The 25,626-nt window shown below is 49.5% G+C and overlaps 1 protein-coding gene across 4 annotated transcripts; it reads right to left on the bottom strand.

The window, feature by feature from the left end:
• Nucleotides 1-901: 901 nt before the first annotated feature.
• Nucleotides 902-24,964, bottom strand: ZNF532 (zinc finger protein 532). 4 transcript variants are annotated; one of them, XM_078592582.1, is made up of 13 exons: nucleotides 24,646-24,964; nucleotides 14,294-16,669; nucleotides 13,003-13,852; nucleotides 11,418-11,590; nucleotides 9,631-9,809; nucleotides 8,796-8,972; nucleotides 8,068-8,230; nucleotides 6,688-6,807; nucleotides 6,191-6,409; nucleotides 5,392-5,504; nucleotides 3,915-4,062; nucleotides 3,427-3,743; nucleotides 902-3,093 (listed from the first exon to the last, which is right to left on the bottom strand). In XM_078592582.1, exons 2-13 carry the CDS (start codon nucleotides 16,646-16,648, stop codon nucleotides 2,769-2,771), a joined length of 5,139 nt encoding a protein of 1,712 aa, XP_078448708.1. In that variant the 5' UTR covers nucleotides 16,649-16,669; nucleotides 24,646-24,964; the 3' UTR covers nucleotides 902-2,768. The 4 variants fall into 4 exon arrangements, with proteins under 4 accessions (XP_078448708.1, XP_078448706.1, XP_078448705.1 ...); XM_078592580.1 differs by lacking the exon at nucleotides 24,646-24,964 and adding an exon at nucleotides 20,899-24,635; XM_078592579.1 differs by lacking the exon at nucleotides 24,646-24,964 and adding an exon at nucleotides 18,946-20,803.
• Nucleotides 24,965-25,626: the final 662 nt, after the last annotated feature.

Below are 25,626 nucleotides of genomic sequence, written 5' to 3'. Positions count from 1 at the left end.
AAGGGCACCACGGGGTGAGCAGCCCCTCCCCACCCAGCCCCCCCCCCACCCAGCCCCTCCCAGCCCCACCCTCCCAGCCCCACCCTTCCCTCCCAGCCCCACCCTCCCCACCCAGCGCCTCCCCACCTTCCCAGCCCTTCCCAGCCCCACCCTCCCAGCCCCTCCCAGCCCCACCCTCCCCTCCCAGCCCCACCCTCCCTGCACGAGACAATCCCCTGTGGGCTGGTGTAACCAGGAGGTTCCTACCAGTAACACGTATATGTTTACTCTGTAACGAGGCAGCAGTGTGGTGTTACGAGGTTCAGAGTTGAAATCCAAATCGGGAATCAACTCGGCCAATCGCGATTGCTTTGGGGTCGACAAGTTCCCGTTTGGGACGCCACCAGAGATTGAAGACTGCACTGAAATGTTCGTGCTATTTGCACCATTGGCTGAGCTGAAAATTAGACCAGATTCTCCCCAATCAATGCCCATTAAGGAATGAAGCCCGATTTTTTTGGAAATACTTGATGTGAGAATGGTGGTGGCCTGAGTGTGTTTGAATATAGTGTGCAAATAGGTGACTACACATCCAAACAGAAAACAACCTCACTCACGAGGAGGCAAGATCACAAATGTAAACGCATGAAACTCTAAACCGCAAACCCCCCCCCCCCCCCCCCGATTTGCACGCCGCTGATTCACACACGCGGTTTCAAATCCCTCGATCCAGCGCGGTGGAACACTCCGTGCCCGCACTCGGTGTGACCATGCGCACCGACAATCGGCAATGCAAATGTTCACGCGTCTGCTGAGCGAATGCATTGAATGATGAGCGCCAAGCGAGTTTTTGAGAGTCCGAGTACCCCGGCCGCCCACCTGCTCGCAGCCAAGTCGACAAAAACTACTCGTGGGCCACCGGTGAACTATACAGATTTTTATTGTAATGCTTACATTTAGCTAAATAACATAAGTGTAACATAAAATGTTTTTTTACTAATGTTGAGCGTAAGAACTGTTACAAATGAGCAGCTCAAAAGCAACGTATATATATAGCTATTCAAGTGACTAACGTCTTTTTTTTTAAAAAGCCACCGATTTTGTTTGATGCAAAACAAAACAATAAGAATTACAGAAATGTAAAATGTAATAAAGTACAGATATAGACACGCCTCTCTGCAAGACTGGTCCAAAAACGTCCTGCAGAAACCCCGCGCGATTTCTCTAAAAACGTCTTTGACCACCAAGCGCCAGCCTACGCCACCGTCGATCGCCCGGTGTCCGTTAACCTCGCCGCGCGTGTACGCGGGCGGCGTGCGCGTGTGGCGTGCACACCGCAATCGCACACCATCGTCTGCGTCACAAGCAACAGCATTTACACGGCTAACGTTCCGAAATACAAAAGAATTTAGACAAACCGTACGCAGATATCTGTAATAACTGTCGGCTATTCAGTGATGTGGGGAAAACCATAATTTTACGTCCCACCCAAAAATGTCAGATTTCATGGCGATGTTAAAACACTGCGATATCACCAAGCAATGTGGAAAATGAAAATTGTTCCAACAAAGATTGACATTTTCATGTGCACACTATTTTACAAACATCAATTCTCTTGATTTCCAATTTTAACGGGGCAATCGGAGGAACAGATTTTCAGGCAGCGTGTGCCCCATTCTAAAAAGCAGGTTTAAAACCTTATTATACTGTACTTGGAAAAATCCATATATATTACACATAAAAGTAGAACACTTATTTACAAAAATCCATCCAAAAAGATAGTTTCGTAAGATTTGGCAGCATTACAAAGTAAAATGTGTAATGTGTTGCTGTTCGCCCGCGTACGGAATGCTCCACGAACAAGCCACAGCGGTTTCAACGAACGCGACGCCGACCTAAGGACCAAAGTGGGTGGCAAAGACACTGAACAACAACACTCTGCCAGACAGCATGGCAGGCAACCGGCCACTTCAGTTCTCCCGCAAGGCAGGGCAACCCCGCCCACCCCCCACCCCGGTCGTAGCTTTGGTCAAGTTAACGTGTGCCACCCCAAAGGGAAGAGTTCACCCTGTGCAAGGACCTGTGTCGACGTGCGTGTGCTGTGCACCGTTGTCGTATTAAAACACATTAGATGTGCACCCGCAGAGCTGTTGTACGAAGTTGTGGTTAGACTTCACATGCTCCATTTGCACCCTCTGGACATAAACAAACGTTGGCCGAGTCGTTTTTTTTTTTTGAAATGTATAACGGAGCAGATCTCTGGTGAACGGCAGTCACTTAAATAACACCGCTGTCCCTTTTCATGACAGCTTCCCATGTGAACATCCACCGCGAGCAGAGGTGACGGCCACCGCGGCTGGCTTCCCTGCGCCGCACTCCCCCGTTGCCGCTCCCAAGGCCGCACTACCGCCTCTCAAGCGCGCTTTCAGTCTGGCATGCAGAGCAAGGCCACTTCCAGCAGTGCGTTGTGCTCCTCACCTGCTATTGTGCTCGATTCCCTTTTGTGCGTCCCAATGGATGCTTTACTCAAGAATATAGATCACAGCACTGTCCTTTAACAGGGAGGAACAACACCTTACAACACCATTTGTTTATGAACAAGTGGACAAACTGGTGCTTGATAAGCGGTTGCTGTCCGGTGGCCAAGATGACACCCTACAGCTCACGTGATGAACGCCGTCAAGCGAGGATTGCGTGCACCTTGAGCTTCCGACCTGCGACCGAATGGGCAGCCCCGGCCACCCGCCCCTGTCGCCTACCACCCCCCCCCTTCCGCGCTCGTGTCGCATTCACTTGTCGGTGGCGCCGGCCCTCTTGGCCTTGATGAAGGCCATGCCGTGCGTGCGCAAGTGCGTGTTGAGCGCCGTCTCGCTGTCGAAGGTCTTGCCGCAGACGGTGCAGCCGGTGGCGCCCGTGCCGTGCTCGGCCGCGGGGTGGTGGTGGGACGGCTGCTGCGTGCCCCCAGGCTGGTCGGCACCGTTTTCCGGGACGCCGCCGCCGCCGCCACCGCCACTACCCCCGCCGGCTCCGCCGCTCAGCGACTCCCCGGTGCCGCCAGCACCGGCACCGTCACCTCCATCCCCACCGCGGTCAGACGAGTCGGTCTCTATGGGGCTGTCGTACGAAGTACAACGGGGATTGTATTTACACAATGAGATGTAAAAAAAAGCACATATTGGGTCTAATATTTAGAATATATTATTAAATGTTACTAAACTTTGAATAACAGTTCAATTCAAGTGTCGTTTCTTTTCAGTCTCATTTGTACTGCTTTGTTTCATTAGCACGAACGTAACATATCTGCATGTATTTTGCATAAACTGTAATTAACCAATCCTTATAGGCAAATATCGATGCACACATCGCAAGTGTACGAATACATTTTAATTCGATGAATGAACGCCCCATTTCCCGCCCCCTCTCCAGCCACCCTGGGGCTCCGTGTACCTGGCACGCATGCGGTGCACGATGTAGAGGTGGCGGTTGAGGGACGGTTGCGACGTGAAGCAGAGGCCACACTCGCTGCACTGCCACGCGATGCCGTCGGTGCGGTGCTGCGGGATGTGGCGTTGGAACTCCTCGCGCTTCTCCGTCGTGAACTCGCACTTGGCGCACATGTATGGCCGGTCGGGCCCACCGGCCTCGGGGCCGCTCGCCCCGCCAGCGCCGCCCACGCGCAGGCGCTTGATGGGCCGCGTGATGGCCTGGGCGCGGGCCTCTGGCACGCGGCCCTCGTCGCCGCTACCCCGCCGCTTGTTCCCAGTCTGGATGAGTGGGGGGGCGGTTAAATGTAAATCAAAGGAAGACGACGCAACACAATTTAACGTGGGAAAACAGATGTGGAGCTCGCGATTCGCTGATACGAGAGGGGAGGGGTAGAGGCAGAGACGAGCCCACGGAGGGACACCAGCGTACACGGTCAGACGGGTACCCACCTCCGGGCTGGTGTTCTCCGCCTCGTCGCTGCCGGCGCTCATGCCCGGCATCTGGGAGAAGTCGGGGTCCTTGATGCCGTGCATCAAGCGGATGTGGTTCTCCAGCATGAAGCGCTTAGTGAACGTGCGCTTTGCGTCCTCGCAGTACCTGCGCTCGCCACGGGGAGGGAGAACGTCGAAAGGGTTGCAGGTGCAGGGACAACGCCACCACCAGCTCATGGCAAAGTAATAATTTCCCCCCCCCCCCACCCCGACAGCGATGTTGATTTGTCACAATTTGGGATCAATGGAAGAATCGACAATCTCGTTGGCATTGCGTTTTCCTTTGTCGTGTCTCGTTAGCACAGTTGTGTTTGCTCCATTTACCTAAAAGGTATAAAGAACATGCAATGCAATCATAACAGGGATAAGTTAAAAGACCACTGCAAAATATATTGATTTTGATGTTGAAGTTTGGTGCAAAAGTAGCTTCTACTGGCCAAGACTAATTAGAGAATCTATCGAAATTGAAAGAAATCAAAATAACTTTAACCGTTCGGATAGCTACCGTCTTAGTGCTGCGTGGAAGCGAATCATCAAATAAAACATTATTCAAATGCATGTCTACAAAGGGCAGCATACTTCAATAGGGATTACTGTTGGTAGGGCTATTTTAATAAACACAATAGACAGGAAGAACAAGTTCAAAGGGCTCGCATAATGCACATGCATAGTGTACATTGCCTCAGTAATCCCGCCACCCCCATCATTGTGCAAAAGCGCAGAAGGGTGGTCAACACATCTACGCCTCTATATAAGGAACGAAACAGGAAGACATCTCCACTAATCTGGCTGTCGCCTGATGAAGCTAGTTGTATTTACTGGCGAAACGTACTCAGATTGTAAATGTTGTAGCTTGGCTCTCCAACACACCGGTGGTGCTGTACTAGTGACGAATTGGCACGTTCTGTTTACGTGACAACCCTTACTAGTTGGCTGTGTCGGGTGGTGGCGGGTTTTAACGACACATTTATATAGTTACGCGATCTAACCCAAAAACCTCTTGAGATTATGGAAAAATATTGGTGAATGAAATGGTCATGCCCCAACAGCCCAAAAGGCCCAGATACCAGAATGTGATTATAATTTGCATGAATCAGAGGTAATCGATTTGTACACACACGATTTGGTGCATGTTCCACGATTGTAAGGATCGATTTCAACAAATGTATTGATGCATCGTCACATGCCTGGTAAGTCGCCCGTGATCTTCACGTGCACGCAAGGGAGTTCTCCACTCGGTAGTGTGTGTACGCACGCGCATACATAAGTGTGCATGCACATACACGTGTGTGTGTGTGTGTGCCCATGTGCATGTGATCTCTCTCCAATTGGTGGTGTTAGCATGTGCGAGTGCACACAAGTGCATGTGTGTGTAGAGGTGTATGCGCTCTCTCCAATAGGTGACGCTTGTGCGAGTGCAAGTGCATGTACTCACCAGCAGGTGTACACCTTGCGGATGCCCTCGTGGTTGATGCGGATGTGGCGCCGCAGGCTGTGCGAGGAGCTGAAGGAGCGGTCGCACTGCCGGCAAGGGTACTTCTTTATCGGCTGAACGCAGAAAAACACTACATCTATAAAGTACTAAATCCCATATCAAAACAGCAAATTGCTGCTCGGCGCTAGCGCTGTCGGCTTAAAACTTTCTTGAACTGAACACCGACTGTTGTTCTGCTCTTGCGTAAAGTGCCGTAAACTTATAATTTACTTAGAATATATCCAGAGTCATCTGATTATAGATAGCCCACTAAAATAATAGGGAGAAATTCTAGAGATAATTACATATTTCAAAACATCTATTTATCTCCCACCAACCGCAATGTACTTATTACATTTTTGAACTCTCCTGGTCCCACTTTGTCCAATATTGCCCACGTGATTTGCTTACACCAATCAACGTTGCATAATGAGGTCTCTACAAATATGCAAGACATTAGAAATCGGTGGGAAATCTAAAAATCCATCTCCCTTGTGTATATCCGCAATAAAAATTCAGCTTGTATGAAAATCAAGCCACGGGACTTGCATCGCATGCACGGCACGAGCGACAAATCTGAATGTGCCCCCCTCATAATCGCCAACAGATTAACTACATGTATATATATTGAACTTCTTTTGCACCATACGTAACCAACTCTGATGAATGCTCAGTGCCCGAGTTACATTTTTACGGAAATTGTTTTACTTCGCAGCGCTCGCCGAAAAAGCGTGTCGCGACAGCAGTGTCAGCAGCTCACCTTTCCATGGACGCGCTTCACGTGGCTCACGTAGACCTCGCGCTCCGAGAAGTGCTCCTGGCACTCGGAGCAGGTCCAGCCCGAGTTCTTCAGCCGCAGGCGGCGCCCGCTTGCCGGCCTGCGGCTGCTGCTCCCGCCGGTGCCTCCGCTGCCCGCCTTCTCCGAGGTGGGGACACGCTTGCGGCTGCTGGAGCCATTCACGCCGGCCTGTCGACCCGGCTTTCAGAGGAGACGTGGGGGGGGGGAGGCATACAACAGGGCCTGAATTTCCTAAGTTCTTGATATTTTGTAAAATGGCACCGAGTTAGTGACCATCAGGATAATTAAATCCGCACTTGTCAATACATGTAAAATTCTCGCAAGCATGGCTGATATCCCACTCGAATAATCCGCTCACGAGATTTCACTGGCAACAGTTGAGGCGAGGCGTTAAGACTTTACCCTCTCGCGCAAGCTGCTCCAACAACAGCGAGAGGAGAGGGGGGAAGAGGCCTCACCTTGGCGTTCTGGTCGCTGGCGCCGTTGGATTTTGCCGAGCTCTGGCTCGGTCCCGTGGGTGCCTGCACACCAGGCAGGTTGGGGGGCCCCTCCGAGCTCTTCAACTTCCCGTGGGAACTCTGCAGTGGAGGGGGGGGTGCGAGCGTGGGGGGCGGGTATCACGATCAATCGGTATTCCATTTGATAACTTTGCGAGATGCAGTAAAGATAGTGGCAGTTGTTTCTTATTTTCATTTATGAAGTTAAATACAACAGCTTAGCAGGATTGAGCGCTGATGGCGCCTGGAATGGGCGACCATCATAAATGGCGAGTGTTATATCGTGTCAAGTTTCACATTCAAGGTCATTTGTTGAACCAGCTTGAGACCGGGAGACCACGATAAGTCTTACTGCAAGCGTGACCAGGATCACCAATATGAAAACATGCAAAAACAAAACAAAGTACTGCAACAAAGCTAACAGATATCAAAACTAAAACAGCCACGTCACGTGAGAAATATACAACATTGCACAAAGACACATCAATGCCAAATCGTAAACTCCCTGCAGCGCAAATCAACTTAGTCAGATTATTATTCCTAGACTGATCAAAGTACAATTACAGAGATATCGAAAAAATATATAAGGTAGGCTTTAGACTAACTGTGGGGCTGTGTGGTAGACAGCAGAGGGTACTTCAGCAAAAGGTGATGTTGTATTGTACATCTATGCCCACACGTCTATGCTCACACCTTTACCAACTCGCACAAATCAGCGTGGTGACGTATGGCCAAATAACCTTCATGACCCATACACCAATCGGAGGCTCTCATCCACCAGTGGACTGACAAAGAATTGTAATATTCAAATATATCAGCATGTCAGGTATACGTTGGTGTGCAGTAGTCAGGATGTGTATACATCGTGAATGTGCAGGCTGCATAAGAGCATGCAAAATATATTTTGTGTGCGTGTGCATGCAGCGAGTGGCAACATAGTTACACATGCTGCACTGCCATCTCAGTGTTCAATTGCTGATCATGCACACACTCCTTCGGGGAGGGTAGTGATATCTGAAGCTGGCATGGACATCCCCTCCCTGTAGTCGACTCGGCCTAAAATGATCACCCAGCACGGTGTAAGATATCAACACTGGGGGGAGGGGAAATGCTCCGGATTGTGCTGTTTCCACACCTCTGATGAGCACGGCTGGCTACGTACGTTGCGAAAAAAGTTCAACATACTTACATACATACTCCCAACCCCCTTTCAAGTCATGACGGCAAGAGCACGCAGGCACATGATTATCTCCCGCAGTTTACCAGGGCCAAAAGGAGGGTTTATTTGCGTTTCTTCTGAGGAATCTTAGAATACAACGGACGGAACAGCGCCAGCCAGACCTTAACATGGTCGAGCATGAGCTGCTTGTGCGCGTAGAGCAGAGCGCAGTCGGGGCACTTGAACACGGACACCTTCTGCTTGGCGACGTGCGTGTCGAAGTGGCTGCACAGCAGCGTCTGCTGCGTGAACACTGTGTCGCACATGGAGCACTTGTAGATAATCCTGTGTGGGAGCGCACACACGAGGGGAGAGGGCTCAGGCACGGGGATAGGATATACCGCTCTCACGCGAAATACAAGCAACCGATTAAAGGTTACTCTTTGGTTCTTTCGGTAAAGTCACATAGGTATAAATAAAATAAATCACGACGTTTCGGGCGCAACACAAGCGTCCGTCATCAGGTGGGAAAGCATGGTCTGCTGCTGATGCAGAGCTTTCTTGTCGCACAGTCTGTTAAACGTTCTAACAGAAGAGTGAAATCCCTCCCCGTAGAGGTGATTCAATCTTGATTTGAAGCTTTCGTGACTGCAGGAATCAATTAAAGGTTGCTAAAGACATGTGGACCAGAAACCTGGAAACTGACTAAAGAAATGGAGCAAATGCCAAACAGTGTGCAAAGAAGCACGGAGAGATGCAAGCTTGGAATTCTACAACACACATGCATGTAAAATAATTGACACATTTTAATAAACTTTCGATGCATTATTGCATGCCAATTAAGTATTATCATCATTATAATTGTATTACTCCGATAATTAATTGTGTGCTTAAAAAGCGCGTCACTCACTTCGAGTCGCCGACCTTGACCCCCGGGTGCTGCGTGTAGGCGTGCGAGTGGGTGCTCGGTGCCGACTTGAACGCCATGGGGCATAGCGGGCACTTGTAGAAGACCTCGCAGTGCGTGCTCTGGATGTGCGACTTCAGGGCGGGCAGCTCGGCAAAGATCAGCCCGCAGTGCACGCACCTGACGTGTGTGAGCACGACAGCAAAGACAAAGATCCCGTGCCATATGGGAAGTGAAGACATATTCGAGCGAGATCGTCTATTCATTGGCGCGTCCTGTTTTTATAAGTATAGCTGCCAAAAGTGCAGCATCAAAAATTCTTGGATTTTTTGGTTATTTAAAAACATTCCCTAATTTGCCAAAAAAAAATGCGCCAATAGGTATTCGAGGTTTGTAAAGGCAATGCATGCATGAACAAGGCACACTGATAATCCCAAAACAGCCTTGGCCTCCGTAAGAAGGTTGAGAGTAATAAATCATGTTTATTAGGCTGAGGGGCGGTACAGTGGTTTGCGCACTGCGCTATAACTCGGCAACTCGTGTTTGATTCCCGGCCGAGGCTGAGGAGTGATTTGTGAACCGGTTGGAGAACTATTAGATAACTCTACAAAGTGCCAAAATAATTACCCAGGGCAGAGTTATTGATGCATGTCGAGTATAATGAAAACAAAATACACAAATTCACTTCTCCGTTATTTTGCTTCAATGTGGGAGAGCACATTTTTTTTGTTTGGCAAGCCACAAGCAATTACCAAAAAAAGAAAACACGGAGAACGGCACCATCAAACAAGGGAACAGAAAGCGGCCGTGCAAATGTGGACTCGGGCAGAGACCTCACCTGTATCCGACCTTGCGCGTGTAGTGCAGGCAGATGTCCTTAATGTGCGACTGGAAGTGCGATGAGCGGCACACGGCGCCACACTCGGGGCAGGTGTACGGCGACTTGTGCTGGTGGATGCGCGAGTGTGCCGCGAAGCTGCACTTGTTGGGCAGCAACATCTGGCACACCTGGCACGTCTGCACGGATAGAGCCACGAGCGTCAACATTAAAAGCGGCAAACGAAAACAAACAAGAGCGACGGTCCTGCCAACCAAATCACCTGAAATGCACAAAATTCCGTCAGATCTCAGACGCTAAGCAAGGTTGAACCTGGCTAGAAAGTGGATGGGAAACAAGTGTTTTCCACAAATTCTCTATCTAACAGACGAGAAGGAATGATAATCCTGACTTGGATTCACAACATGTTTGTCATGCGTAAAAATCTAATTTTAGTTTGTCTCCTCTTTCTGACTGATGATCGAGCATCAACAATTTCACTAAAACTTGTTGGTAAATATTCTTAGCATTGGTCTGGTTACATCTGTAGTGAGCAGCAGATGTACTCTTGGAGGCAACACATTTTTTTAACACCAACACACGAGGTAACTGCCCCTTAACAGAATAACAACCTATGGTGGTGACCACCAGGCTAATTACATCAATTACAACGTGACTGGTGTAGTTAACCGGGTGGTGACCACCAGGCTAACTACACTAATTACAACGTAACTCGCTACTACGGACTGGGACCACAAGCTCAGGTCCAGGTCCACGTGTTGGAGACTCGGAGAACGTAGAGCGTAGACGAAGGTTTCTTCAGGATGAACAACAACGCCAATCCCTCTGGGGGACCCGGCTTATATTCTCTGGCGTGGCTGGCTCTGCCCTTGGCCACGACCACCTTCCAGAATCCTCGAGCAGGATCTGGACCCCGACCACGTGACCACCCCTAGCCCCCACTTGGGGCCCCTCTCGGGTCAACCAGAGTGCCATGGCCTTTAATAACCCCATTACTACGGCCGGCACTCCCACAACCCTATCCTATAGGGCTGGCACTGCACGCCAAGCGTGGTGCCACCCAGCACTATCAATCAGCGCTGACCGAGCCCCTCTAGGGCCGGTACTACACCCACACCACGTGGTATCCGCGATGTTACCACATCGCACGCCGTGCCTCTCTAGGGCCGGCACTGTACAGTGACATCCCGCGATGCCACTACACATCCTAGAAGGTCACACAATTGCGTGCGAGGGGCAATATATCTGTTGAGTCACTATTGTATCCTGCAGGGATTGACATTTATTACTATTCGGATGGCTTGAGGAGTTACCTATGATCAAACTCAATTTTAGTTTTTAATACAGGAGAGTCAAAATCTACAACCTTCGAAAATCCGAACCATAATTGCCTTTCCGCGAGTGGCCAGCGGGAGGCAGTATAGTGCCAGACTTCTCACACACACCCAAGTGAGAACACATCTCCCCAATACTCGCTTTGCCTCCACTGGCTCCAAAATATGGCTCCGGACCAGCTTATAGACCCAACTGTGAACGGATGAAATTTGTCAGGGGAGATTTTTTTTTGTATCCTTCAACGCATAAAAATTAAATTTGTTAAATGAACACAACGAACGTACACATCTTTAGTAAAGTCGCAATAGGGATACTTATTTTTTCCACCCAATATTTTTTTTAGGAACCAGATCCAATAAAAAATAAACAGCGTTTGTTTGAACAAAGATGACGCCGAATCCCCAGCAAGGTGAGGAGGGACGAGTCGACGGAGGGGGGGGGGGTGCCCCCACCTGGGTGGCCGCGTCGTCCTGCTGCTGGAAGTGCTTCGCGAGCGACGGGCCGTCCACGAATTGGCGCGAGCACTCGAGGCAGCGCGAGCCGTAGCGTGTCAGGCGCATGGGATCCTCCTGCAGGGGAAGGGCGGCCGAGGGGCTCGGGCCATCCGAGCCGCTGATCACACCGCCTGATCCAACGACGACAAAAATATAATGACAAAAATTTACTTTCAATCGACTGCTGAAGGCCTCCCACGCACGCTGTGGTGTCGGTCACCATCACGGGGAGCACTGGGGTTGGGGGGGGGTTGACTGCGGTGGTCAGTGCGGATTGACCGAACTAACGAAGCGAGCAAATATGCAGGACATAAAATATTGCGTGAAAATGTTTTCTGCCAATTTGGTCACAGTTTATGAGAAGGGAATATTGTTTCATGAAGAAACCACACGAACCAGAAGAGGGTACAGTAGTTTACATACGTGCAAGTTCAAGTGCACCGGACTGCAAATTTCACGTCAGCGTTAAAAACTCTTTGGTTCTTTCGGTAAAGTCACGTATAAAGATAAAATAATAAATTATACGTGACTTTACCGAAATAACCAAAGAGTAATTCCTGCAGTCACGAAAGCTCCAAATTAAGAGCGTTAAAAACATACGAATACACTGGAATTGGAGGTAGTTCGGATTTGAGAAGAGTTAGGGTTTACGTTGTATTACATCAAATTCGATACTCTACGCAATATGTCGGTAAACTATAAACGTTCATCCCACGCTCCCAGAACTGTACTCGTAGACATCAGCCACAACACGAAGAAAAACGCCAACGGCGACATCTTTTTTTTACTAAAAATTGCAAATGTTGGCTCTCGACTGTTGTAACAAGTAATTGGCCAACTACTGCAGGACTTGGATTTACATAGCATCTAAATGCAATCACAGTAATTGAATGTGGGGGTGGGGATCAAATGATGAATCCAATGAAATGAGGAAATTAGAGGAAGAGAGGAAATTGGGTTGCTTTTGGGAAACAAAACTTAACGATGATAAGCAACAAACAAATGTACCTGAAGATATTTTTATAGGTGTATGTTTTCAGAAGTCGACTGTATATGGATCCGACACATGGGGACAATGAAAATGGAACTAGACCTAACAGGCGCACACAAACGTACGGAGAGATGGGTGCTTGGAGTTAACACCAAGACAGAATGAGAAGAAAAACGTGTTACCGGGAATAAACACAACTAAAACATAAAAGAGCTTAGTGGTGTTGGGATAACTTGGAAGACGGCCGATGGACGAGAATGGTGATGGAAAGAAACTTCCAAGCAGATAATGCACCGATGACATCCGCTCAGGTGCAGAACATGATTGGTGACATCACATCGCATCGGGAGGCCTTCATGAAAATGGTTAAGTTATCGGTGGAAAGCTTCACCGAGTCTCAAAATAATTTCAGGGGGCTCCTGCATTGAAATATGTGACCGATAAATAGGACCATATTTGCATTCTTAAAATACCGTGCTACGAATAGCAACACACATTTAAACGATGCACAAACACACGCGCGAGATCATGGAGAACCCGCGCCCCACGTACCCAGGGCACTCTGGCTTTGTGAGTTCGCTGCACCACCGGCCCCGGCGGCTCCCGTGGGCGGGTCGGGCAGGCCGGACGACGGGCCGGAGCCCGGCGCCACGGTGGTGAGCTCGGGGCCCGGTACGCTCAACTGGTCGAGGGGCAGCGGCCTCATGACGAGGTGCGAGCACTGCATGACCACGCCGCGCTCCTTGTGCTGGCGCGCGTGCGACAGAAGGCTGCACTTGTTGTAGAAGACGAGGCCGCGCGAGCAGTGGTTGCACGTCACCTCGATGCGCAGGCTGCGGCGGGCGTAGTGCCGAAACAGGCTCGCCTCCAGCGAGAACGAGTCACCGCACTCGGGGCAGCGGTAGCCGCTCGTCGGGATGGCGAGCCCGGCCGTTGCTGGAGGGGTCAGGTTGGGCGTGTAGAGCGGCACGGGGTTGGCGCCGTTGAGAAGGCGGTTGAAGGCCTCCACCACGGAGCTCTGTGCCCCGCCAGTCTGTCCGGCTGCAGCCACCACTTTGCGCAGCAGAGGCTGGCCCTGGAGCCCGGCGGGGCGGCCAAAGCCCACGTGCGATGCCGTCTGCACGTGCGTGTCCTTGGCCAGAACGACGGATGACACCGACGGGGCTACTGAAGTCACCACGGCGGGGACCGAGGTGATGGCCTGGGTCACGAAGGTCACCGCCGACGTGGCCGAGGTTGGAGCGATGCCCACCGGCGCGAGCGCGGCGGTCTGCGGGATCAGGTTGAGGCTGGCCAGCTGGACGGCTTTGGGCAGAATCTTGGTGCCGACGACTGTCTGAGCAGACACGACCATGGTGCCCGTTGCTTGCTGCTGCTGCTGCTGTTTTACTACATTGGCAGCCTGCAAAAAGGCCGAGGTACAAATGAACAATAATATTACCAGCGGTCACCACATAATTCATAACCTGAAGAAAATAAAAGGAAAATTACTATGCAAACGAAGAAAAACAAGGTCATTTATTTATCATCGGAAGTTTCACCGAGACACAAACTAATTTTCATTGGGTTACGTGACCAATAACTATTTAAAGGAGTGGTGTACATGTAGCACAACAACACCAAAGCACCTGGAGGTAACCCACCAAGCATACGATAGTGTGACACTCAATGGTCTGCAAAGTTCACAAACCTACTCAGTATACCGACACATCTCTTTGCCACCCCACAGACCAGTGGATTGTGCAGTCCTACAAATCCAAAAACGTGCAATCAACACGTCACTTAAGTTCAAACACAAATGGTATTAATTGCATGGCACTGCAAAACACACACAGTGAATTACCTTCAAGATGGCGTGGCTGGCAGCCTGCACAGAGGCCGTAGAACCCGTCGTCGGTGAGAGAACTGTGGCCTTCATTGTGGTATTGTCCCCAAACTTGATGTTGATAACCTGCGACGGGTTATTGGCCTTTACGCTGGATCCCAGCGCTCCGGCAGAGGCAGCGGTCGAGCCAGCGGCAGCAGCGATGGCGGCAGCAGCACTTAGCGCCGCCTGCGCCGCCTTCTTCGCTGGCGCCGCCGCTGCTTGCTGCGGTGAGGTGCCGGCAGGGCTACCCAGAGGCACCCCACCGGGTGACGGTGCACTGGCACCGTTGAGAGACGACGCCCCGCCCGGAGAAGCGTCCGGCGTCCGCCTGGCGATGCCCTCCGCATCCACGGCCGGCATCACGCGAGTCACCATCCGCGTGATCTCGCCCGACGACGTCTTGATGGTGCGAATCCGTACCTTCGGGATGGCGGGAGGCGAACCCCCGCAACCTGACAGGGAGGACGGTGCCGGGGACCCCTTGCTGCTGGTCTCACTCGACACGCTCCTCGGGCTGTCAGGCATTTTGACGGACGCCTTCCTAACGACCTCCAGGGGGCTTTGGGGTGGCTTGTCACCCAGGCTGGGGCTCTCGCTGGGCAACGGCTCCTTTGCGACTCCTGCGGGCTCCGCGGATTCGCTCTCTTGCGTCTCCTTGGTGACCGTCTCGTTCGGGATTGTTTCCACAGCAACAGCTTTCTTCGCATTGAGGGCAGCGATTGCCTCAATGCAAGATGACAGCTTCGTGCCACCTCCTGCCGCTTTCGCAAGCTGACGAGAAGCACTCGTCTCCAGCGCGGGCCCCAACTTCCCCTCCTCGTTCTTGGGCTCTTTAGCTTCGTCCCCTGTGTCAGATGCAGCCCCCGTATCTGGCTCCTTTTTGGCCACATCCTCCTTTTCCTTGTGCTCTTCGTCCGATGGTGGCTCGTCCGAATGCGGAGACTCCTCGCTCTTCCCCTCACTAAACTGCTTATTTGATTCTTCCAACAGCATTTGTTCATCCAGGTCATCCAGAGCCTTCAGCTCTCCCTCCAGATGCTTCTTGCTGTCCTCCAGCGCCATTTCTTCAGGGTCATCTTCCTTGAACTCGCCGTCCCAGGACGCGTGTTCCACATCCGTGCCCTTGCTGCTGCAGTCCAGCGCCTTGAGCGTGCCGTCCGCCGGTTTGTACGCTCTGCCGCCAACGGCGGGCTTGGCCTCGTCCGCTCGTGGGAATCTCACTCCCCCCACCGCCTTCACCTCTTTCTCTTGCTTGTGCTCGCTCTCAGGCTGAGGCTTTTGTCCCCCTTCCGGTGGTTTGAACGGCGTCGCCGTGGATTTCGGTGCCACCTCAGACTTGTACGTGCTGTCCGACGCCTTGTGTGCCTTCTCCGAGTGTTTATGCCGCACATCTGTTGTTTTGTGCGCATCCCCGGGCCTGTACTGCTTGCCTTCCGCGCCACCTTTGCTCTGCTCGCCAAATCCTCTGGCATCACGCTTCTCCTTCTTGGCATCAGGTTTCGCCCTGCCGGCAACACCACGGTCGGTACCGCCGCTTGCGCCAGAGAACTGCGGGAATTTTTCCTCTCTGCTCGGTCTCCTCACCCCGGCGGGGAGGTTCCCGCTGTAGGTGTCCGTCGCGCTGTGTAGGCCTAGCAGCCGGTCCACGAGGAAGCTGCAGCTCTCCGACGAACGCCTCTGCATGGGCGCTGGGTCGGCCACGGCCTTGACGCTGTCCTCCTCCTCCTCTTCCTCATCGTCATCCTCAATCTCGCCCTCCTCAACGCTCGAGATCGGGCTGAACTGGCAGAAGCTCGACTCCTTCATTTCATTCTCCTCGCTCCTCAACGCCTCGGCTTTCTGCTGCGCACTGCCATACCGTTCCGAGCCACCCTTGGGCGCACCGCTGGCCTTGAAAGTCGGCTCCTGATTCCCGAAGCCAAGACCAAGACCGGAGGCGGACGCGGCTCCACCACCACCCCCGCCGCCACTTCCGGCACCGCCGCCGTTGCCGCCGCCGTTGCCGCCAGCGCCACCCGAGCCCCCGACAGCGAAGCCATTCTGCACGGTGACGTGCTCGAGCTGGGGGCCCTCCTTGGTGGGTAGCGTATGCTCAAAGGGAGCGTCGATGCTGCGCGTGTGCCGCACAATAACGCTCACGGCGCCACCGTCAGCACACAGCGCGGACTGGGCGGCGCCCTCGCCGGTCTCATCGCAGCCGCCAGGCCTCAGGCCCCCCGCACCCTCCCCCTCCTCTCCACCCCCGGATTGTATGGCTTCCTTCGCATCGATGTCCGGGATATCAAAGGCTGCGAGCAGATCATCGAAGTCTGGCGTTTTCATGTCACCCATGGTGATCAGTTTAGAGAAAGCCTGCACAGAGAAAATACATTTTCAAATGTTTCAATGAGTAGGACACACCTTGCTTGATATTATACTCAATAAAGCATGTGAGAATGGGCCTTTTCCAAAAATGTGATGAATTGTAATGTCTGTACTGTTTTATTTGTAATGTCCATCTCGAATATAGTCTGTCCGATTTTTCTGTCTGTCTTTTTGAAGTCAAGGTACAAAAGGTCAACACAGCCAATGTCGCGGATGTCACCTCTGACAATTAGCATGGATAGCATTTGCGTGAATTGAAAAGAATAGATTATAACGAGCACGATTCTATGTGTGGAATGCAAGAAGCACAACATTTATCAAACATTACCATGACGCTTCTTAGAAACTACAGGACACGAACACTGTCCTCAAAAACTCCTTACATTATTATGTTTTTAAAGTACCATTACAAAATGAAAAGTGCACAAATACTGCTCTGTACATTGTATTTTCTGTAGCTGTCCATACAACATTCTTGTCCAAAACAATTAACCTTTCAGCTCAAAACAGGCAGCATCAGGTTTCTGCTGGGCTCCGGGAAAACAAGTGTGTTTGTGTGTACACGTTAAGAATACAGTTTGTACTAAAATAGTTTCACCATCAATTTAAAGATTTCCAAGGAACACAAATATCGTGTTAAAAACGTCTTTCCAAAGTTCCTGAGTGGTAAATGCTACCATAAAGACGAGAAATTGTTTCCGCAATTACAGGTAAATGTTTCGCGGCGAAGTATGCCAAACGCATTTTTTACGGGCATTGGTGATCACGAACATATGTACGCAATAGAGTGGGTACCACTGTATGAATGAATTAGTTTCGCAATAACCACAGCTCTTCTTCGTTAACCATGCGCATAACTGTTTCCGTGAAATGTCATTGTGAAATTCAGGACAGAATACTATTTTCCACAGTAGAATTATAAAATTTAGATTTCCTACAAAAAACCACGCACACTTGTCTTTTTAAAACCAACTTACACAAAATCAATGGGGTGATAAAAACTGGCTCGAAAAATTTCTACCACGTGAAAATAAATTTACCAGGTAAATATAACATCAGTTTAACCATGTAGGCTTTCATCACAACCAATATTATCCATGAGATTTTTCAGGTTACATCGCGTAAATACAAATGTGTCGTTAAACCCGCCACCACCCGACGCAGCCAATTAGTACGTAAACAAAAAATGACAAATCGTTACTAGTACAGCACACCGATGTGTTGGAGAGTAAACCCACGACATTTACAATTGTAAATGTTGTGCACTAGAAATTGCAAATGTTGTGGGTTTACTCTCCAACACATCGGTGTGCTGTACTAGTAACGAATTGGCATGTTTTGTTTACATGAAAAACCTTAATAATTGGTGGCGGGTTTAACGACACATTTACATTTTCGCGATCTAACCCAAAAACCTCTAATATGAAAAATAGCATCAATTTACGTAAGCATGTCAATAGATTATTATATTAAAATAATGCGTTACTCCAGTAAGCAAATACTTTTACACGTATGTTGTTATATACAGCACATGCCTTACACAATGCATATCAACAGCTGGAAAGAGAAAATCCATTTGCAGTTACAGCAACCTGCCCAGGCAAAATGTGTGAACAAGAAACAACGTAATGATTCGGAAAATTGTACATTATTATTTTTTAAACCTCTGGTTAAATATATTTGGTTCTTTCGGTAAAGTCACGTAAAATATCCCTGCAGTCACGAAAGCTTTAAATCGAAATTTAACTGACTCTGGTAAAATAATCAACGCTCTCTCGTAATAAGATCAGCATTCAAATACGCACAAAGCAAAATAATGACAATCTGTTTGCAATGCACACGCCTGGACGCAAACGCAACGTGCCACCCCGCCGTCGTCGGTATGAGTTGGTAGAGACCATTGGAACGTGCCAAGTGGTCATCGTGGACCCCCTTCCTGCCGCTCACTTCCCCCTCCTCTCTTCATGTCAAAACTTGCCGTGTTAAAATGGCCGGCACACATCCTCCACTGCCTTTGAAATCACGTTGTCGAAAAAAATGTACACATATACATAGTAAAATGTTGCATTTGATAACGCGTGTATTTATCCACTGCACACGCACTGCTTCCTGACCTTTTACACCGCGACCCATTCAATCTGTTTTATATTTTTTCAATGTAACTCCACGTACGTGCTGCTTCTGTACGTTTCTTCCGGTGGGAAAATAATTCCGCAGACCCGTCTCCCTTACGAAAGAGGTGCAAGTGTCGATGGGTCTCTTACCTGATTACACATCACGTTCATTCAGTTCATCCATCCATTTAGGAGCTATTCTTCAAATACAACAGGTTTGTAATGTGTATCCTGGAATCAACATGAATATACCCCGTGTCCCGTACACTGCTACGATGAGTAAAATGTGACTGTGTGCAGTTTACATTGATCGAAATAAATACGTAACGTATCAGTAATTATCGAACACTAAACTACCGATGCACACGAGCAGACTGCATGCTCATGCCGACGTGTGCATGACAGGCCTCAAAGGTTGGGGAGCTTCAACACTGCACGAGCCGTTAATCCGGTCCCAACCTCTTAATGATTTTTTCTTTCACACAGCCATTCGCTAATAATAATAAGACGCAATTAATTATATACTGCAGCAAGAGCTGAGCAACGGGATCCCCTTATAAATCAACAAGACATCTGTTCAAATTCGCTGATGTACAATTCAAGCACGAAGTTGGTAAAAGGCCCCAATATTTTTTTTAACCCCTCTTTCAAATAATAGCGTCGGTTAAAAATGCATCGTCACGATTTATGTAGTTGCCACGTCACCCAATTCATCTGCCAAGATAGACGACCCTGCCGTTTGTGTCTGCTGCTGACTGTGATGCTGAACTGTCAACGAGTATTTGATGATCGCAACAGTGCACCGATGTCATGCCCGACTGTACACATACAAAGATCCCAGTTTAGTCTTATAGACCAGTGGGGCAGGTGATACAAATGACGCAAACACTATGACCAATCATCCACTAAGGACGTCAAGGTAAATGAGGTGGTGGTGGTGTGATCAGACCATATACCCTTATTGACTTTACCTCCCTATTGCTGATTGTTAACACACCACACCAGGTTCTCAATTTAAAATTGGGATAACCTATGGGCAAGCCAGGATGGGTTCCGATACCATTTACCAATGATGATGACGTGCGCCGCTAGATAACAGAGCCCAGGTGGTCAGGATCGTAGTGTGCAATCCACGGGAACCACTACACTATCACTCTCCACACGTACACACAGGTCACACACACACCAAAGCACCAACCCCCACTCGCCCTCCATGCTTCCAGCCACAAAAAAAAGCACACCACCATTCTGCATTCTTGATGTGGCACGACCACAGGCCTGCACATCCCTTCCTGCCTCTCTTACAGGGCTGTGCATTTTATATTTCTGCACAACGTGAATGCAAAGATGATGTCACGCACATTAAAAACACTGCAGAATTCGCATATTGAAATGAGCTGCCGAGATTAATCGAGCTCACTGCAGACACAAACAGGGTTTGTGGGTTTTCTTTAGTAAGCAATCCTGAGAACGTACGAATTTGACATAAACCAGTGTTGCATTAGTGTGCAGTCATGATAATGAATGTTGCTGACATACACATGAGGTTCACATTGGCATGCAAGCAGTTAATTTGTAATTCTAATAGGGTGCGCACACACACTGAATGTGCTTTCGTCATCAGAGGCCACACACGAAATGCTATTCAAACACACATCAAGTTCATTTTAGTATTCATCTCAGAACTCGTGCTTATGACAGAAAAAGCACAGTACGAGCAGGTACACATACACACACACCACTTTTGCTCTGATATGCAATCTCAACAATTATTTTCGCCGAGACACACAAACGCAAGGAATGCTCCCTAAGCAAGGTCAACACACACAGCCAACACGAGCCGACACCCTGGAATGCAGCAGCAATCGCATTGAGTGCTTATCAAATACAACACAGCAAGAATGTTTAAAATGGCCCACCAAAATATCAACCAAAAAAGCCCCACAGCCATTTTCAATCCTACGGGTTGCCAAACACCAACAACAAAACATTCCCTACATTAAAACGGGGGGGGGGAGAGTAGAGAGTGGAAACCCTGCGGTAATGATACCAAAAAAATTAACAATACCAGCGAACTAATATGAATAATCACAGCGCCAGTACCTGCATGTATTTGCTCCTAAGGGAGGCAAGCCGCGGGGGCCAGCATCACGCCTGGGCCCTCTCGTGTCGCGATGCCCTCTCTGCCTGCCACGGCAACAACAACAACACCACCACCAACATGGCCTCTGCTGCCACTGCTGCCGCCACTACCACTGCTGCTGCCACGGCTCACAATGCGGCCGAGCTAACACCGCGGCAAGCGGCCATTACTACTCTCGCATGCCACGGGGAGGGGGGTGAAGGGAGGAGGAGGAGGAGAGAGACCGACAATCGCCTTTTGCCTGCGCCACACGTCTTGGTGGAGCTTGGGGAGAAGAAGAGAATAAAAAAAACCTCGCCTTTAACATGCGCGTGTGCGCGTGCACACGCGACAATACGTGTAACACATGATGGTACGTGTCAAGTGCGCTGGTGGGTAGCTTAGGGCATATTGTGTGTTCGCGTGTCTACGTGTACGCGAGTGCAAGGTGTTTTTGGGCGTTTGGCACGCTTCACTGTGCACACGTGGATCGGTGTGCACGCACATTGCAGCTATTTGTCCCAATGTGTATACACAATGTGCCACGTGACGTCGGGCCAGGACTGAATGGGCGGTGTACACGTCAGGCTGTCTGCATAGGTGTGACTGATAGGGCCTCTATGTGTGTATGCTTGTGTACATGTTAAACAGTGTCCACGTGTGTGTAGCAGCAGTGTACGGCACAATATCTACGACTTGCTTCAATTTCCCTTGACAAGCACAGCCGGCGGCAGCAGCAGCAACTGGGATCTTAACGCAGCCTCGGGCTCCCCTATAAGTCTGCTCAGCCTAAAACGTGGCGTAGTCAACATCAGCAATGAGGAAACAGAGGCAAGTCCTGTGCTGTGTAAACTCGAACGTACGATCGCCAACACAGCAGAAATGTAAAGGTTCGGACGAGTGTTTTTTCCCCCCTTCCTTTGAGAGAACTGCATATCTCGCTAAGCAATTTAAAGGCTGCCTGATATGCGCATGTGGCAAGGAAGATGACATCTGGCAAGGATGGTATGTGATGCCAATCACTTACAACACTCAATTATGCAACAAAAATGACATTTCTACTGTGTATCGCAGAGTGTGCATACCGACATCCTGTGCAAGGGACCGGCGTTGAATGCTCCGAAAGCGAAAAAAACCCCCACAAATTTGCATCAGTTGAGATCAAATAAAGACTTTTAGTACACACTTACATTGTTTTCCTGTGAGGCACTGAAAGCAATAACAATGGCATTTATTTATCCGGGGAGGCCTCGAGATTATTTCCGAAGAGTCCTGCCTGGATGAATGACTAAAGTATGTAACGCTTCTTCTGTACACAACGTGACATTTTTGCCACGCCCGGTCACCCACAGCAGCAGCAGCTTATAGGGGGCACAGGACCACAACCACCCTCAGGCAAAAAAATGTCAACCCCCCCCCCCCACTGACTTCTGCTGAAGATTCCGTCTTGACTGCTCCCAACCATGAGAACATGCGGCGATGCTAAATGTATAATGTACCCTGGTTTTACCATTGGCATAAAGCAGCTGTTCATGTCGCACCGAGCGACATATGTGACGGACACACGGGCCCGATGATGTCCTCCTGTGCCTGAGCACAGGTCAAACTCCACAGTTCATGAAAACGCTCGGTTGATAGTCTGCAACAGCACCAGCAGCACTGATCACCAACCAATGCTGGCGTTACACCCGGGTAACAAATACACATGCACAATGCCCTTTCATCCTTGGAGGTCAAAACAAAAACGTCTGCATCCCATTGAGTCTGCCCATGATTGTCATTGGCTGTGAATTGTCAATGTCTGCGTCTATCTCCCCGTGTGTATCCGTCGCCTTCTGAGTCTTTCTTCATGTCCTGTTTGTCAACCACGTCTTTCTTCGCATGGCTCTGCCCGTTGCCTATACAGGGCTTCACTTTGTATTGAGATGGCTCTGCCATCAAACAGCAGCACTAACCATCAGTATTACCACCACCACCCCAGTATTCATGCGCCATTCCTTCCCATGCGTTATGCAATGAGAAAATAAATGCCCTTCATTGTGGAGTGCAGACACGTCACAACTTGGCACAAAACACAATAAATAGGTACATATGAATACAATCTAGTTTGATTTATGTAACAGTGTCTGTCGGTTAAGGCACTGACACTTGACACACTGGCTGGACTCTGCCGGGCCAAAAATGTGAACAGCCTATCATAAATAACCCCCCCCTACTTACCATTCTATTAATCGGACAAAGCAATGTCAATATCAATGACATTGCCCATACAATGGCCGCATCTCAACAAGAGTGTGAGAAAGCATAAGGTGGTGTAGAAACCAAGACGTAACACGTGTGAGTGAGATAAGTCGTACTGTGCACCAAAACTTTGTGAGATGCAGACAGGAGGACAGTCGATGTGTTGAGCTAAAGGGCAGTATTCGGGTCGAGTGTTGAATCGGTGCAATACAAGAGTAGTGTGTGGAGAGTGTGAGAGAGTAAAATGTGGAGTCAGTGGGAGAGACGAAGCCAATGAGTCAGAAGAAGTGGTTGAAATGGAACTAGGTGGTGGTGTGATACAATTGCAAAATAATGCGAGTCTGTGGCAGTGATTCCCTGCGTGTATTGTGATGGTAATGTTCTCAACAGATGTAGAACAAAGGTTGTGTATTGGATGTGCGAGACGTGTAATATTTAGTAGACGTCTGTAGTGAGGTATCATTAGGTTGTATTTAGTCGGGTGCATGGAGTTGAAGAGTTAGCATGCACGTGTTGATCGAGGTGGCACAAGGGGAGTACACCACTTTATTGTTTGAGTTCTGCATTTAATCATTTAATATCCATCTCAATGGTTTAATATCCATTGAGATGGGTGTTGAATACAATACACCACACGACCTGTACATGAAAGGTAAAAACCAGGTGAGGACATCAATACAAGAGTACATTCCTCGTGAGGTTAATTATTAAGGACCGTCTCGTCTTCACATGCATTGCGACTCTTGAAATAGTGAGGGTTTTTTTTAGTGAATAAAGAAAAAACACGGCTCGTTATTTTGGTTGGCGACCCCTGGGGTGTGTAGTGTATTTAATGTGTACCCCTTTGATGTGATGCAGTCGAGTCGGTCTTCAATGTAGTGTATACACAGTAGGTGTGTAGGTATAGGTTTAAATATTACTTTGTATGTTGTGTATACTGTACGTGTGATATACAATATGCGCATGTAGAGTATGCAACAAGGTGTACTGTATACGTGTATACAGTACATGTGTATACAGTACACAGCGTTACTCGGTGTATTAATGTAGTTTATACATGATTAAGTGCACCTGTGTATGTACATTCAGTAGAGTGTATACAGTACAGTGTGTATATACAGTACAGTGTGTATATACAGTACAGTGTGTATACAGTACAGTATGTGTACACATCACTGTACCGTACATACAGTACACGGTGTACAGTAGATTTGCGCGATTTAATTAGAAAAGCGACTGCGCCGCACACCCACAAAGCCCCAAAACGTCAAGCGGCCAGCAACAAACGGCACTACATTAAAGTCGCACCCGATACAAAGTCGAACATGTACACGTGTCCGAGTACATCACGCACGCGTGTGCGTACGTCCAAGACGTACGAACCATACACACACGACCATAGAGTCCCCGTACGATGTAGCAGACGTCAGACCGCGTTGTTGTTGTTGTGTTGTGCGAGGCGCTTCTCTCTGTGTGAGCCACCCGACCTGTCGGCTGGGCAGCCATGAAGGAGGCGGCCCCGCTCCCCCCCCCCTCGCAGGGAGACGCGCGGCCCGCAGCCTCGGGGAGCAGCTCCCCCCTCTGTGTCTCTCCCCCTCCCTGTGTCTCTCCCCCTCGCTGTGTGTCTCTCCCCCTCTCTCTGTGTCCCTCGTGCGCTTTACGAACGATGAGAAAGCATCGCGGAAGGGAAGCGCGGCGTGTGTGTGTCGCTGTCGACGCCTGAGTCTTGGCTCGGGGTGGGCCTCTTTTTTTGTGTGTGTGGGGTACAACAATGCCGACCGTGGCAGCACCACGTGACCCACCTCCCGGCATGCCCCGCCCGCCTACCGGCATGCCCCGCGCGCCCCGTGGGGCCTCCATCCTCACGTTGTAGCCTCTTAGCTGCCCCCCCCCACCCCGTCCACACTAAATCCTCGCTTGCTTTATAACGATTCGATTTGGGAATTATGAAAAGTTCACTTTCATTTAGACGAGTGCTGTATTTATTTTACTATTATATTTTCAAGTTGTATATGTATATATGCAGTACTGCATTACACACACAAGCAGTTTTGTAAATGTACATCGTACATAACGTCAGTTATTGCAAAAGTTAACCAACATTAATTGCAACAAATTAATGTTTTAAAAGCTGTGAATCGTTTATTTCACTGTTGAGGTTCAGGCCTGTTCGCTGTAACGATTTATGCACCTTTTCATGCTACAGTCCCTTCAAATGCTCGCTTTCACATTTACTAAATCGCACACGCGTTCAACATTTGTTGAATATAATTAAGGACCTAATTAGTTAAAACGACTAAAGTACCCCCCCTCGTTATAGAGATCACGTGATGTGGCGGTACAGTGCACACTATTACTGTATCGTTGGGTACAGTGAGAGAAACAAGATGGCGGCACGAGGGCTGGGTTCCCGCGCTGGCGTACTGCGCATGCGCATTGAGCGCGCGGCTCGTCAGGTCACGTGGTGG

Source organism: Lampetra planeri, chromosome 3, assembly GCF_965212315.1.
Source record: "Lampetra planeri chromosome 3, kcLamPlan1.2.h2, whole genome shotgun sequence".
In the NCBI taxonomy this organism is placed as follows: Eukaryota; Metazoa; Chordata; class Hyperoartia; order Petromyzontiformes; family Petromyzontidae; genus Lampetra; species Lampetra planeri.
This window is presented reverse-complemented; position numbering and strand designations above follow the sequence as displayed.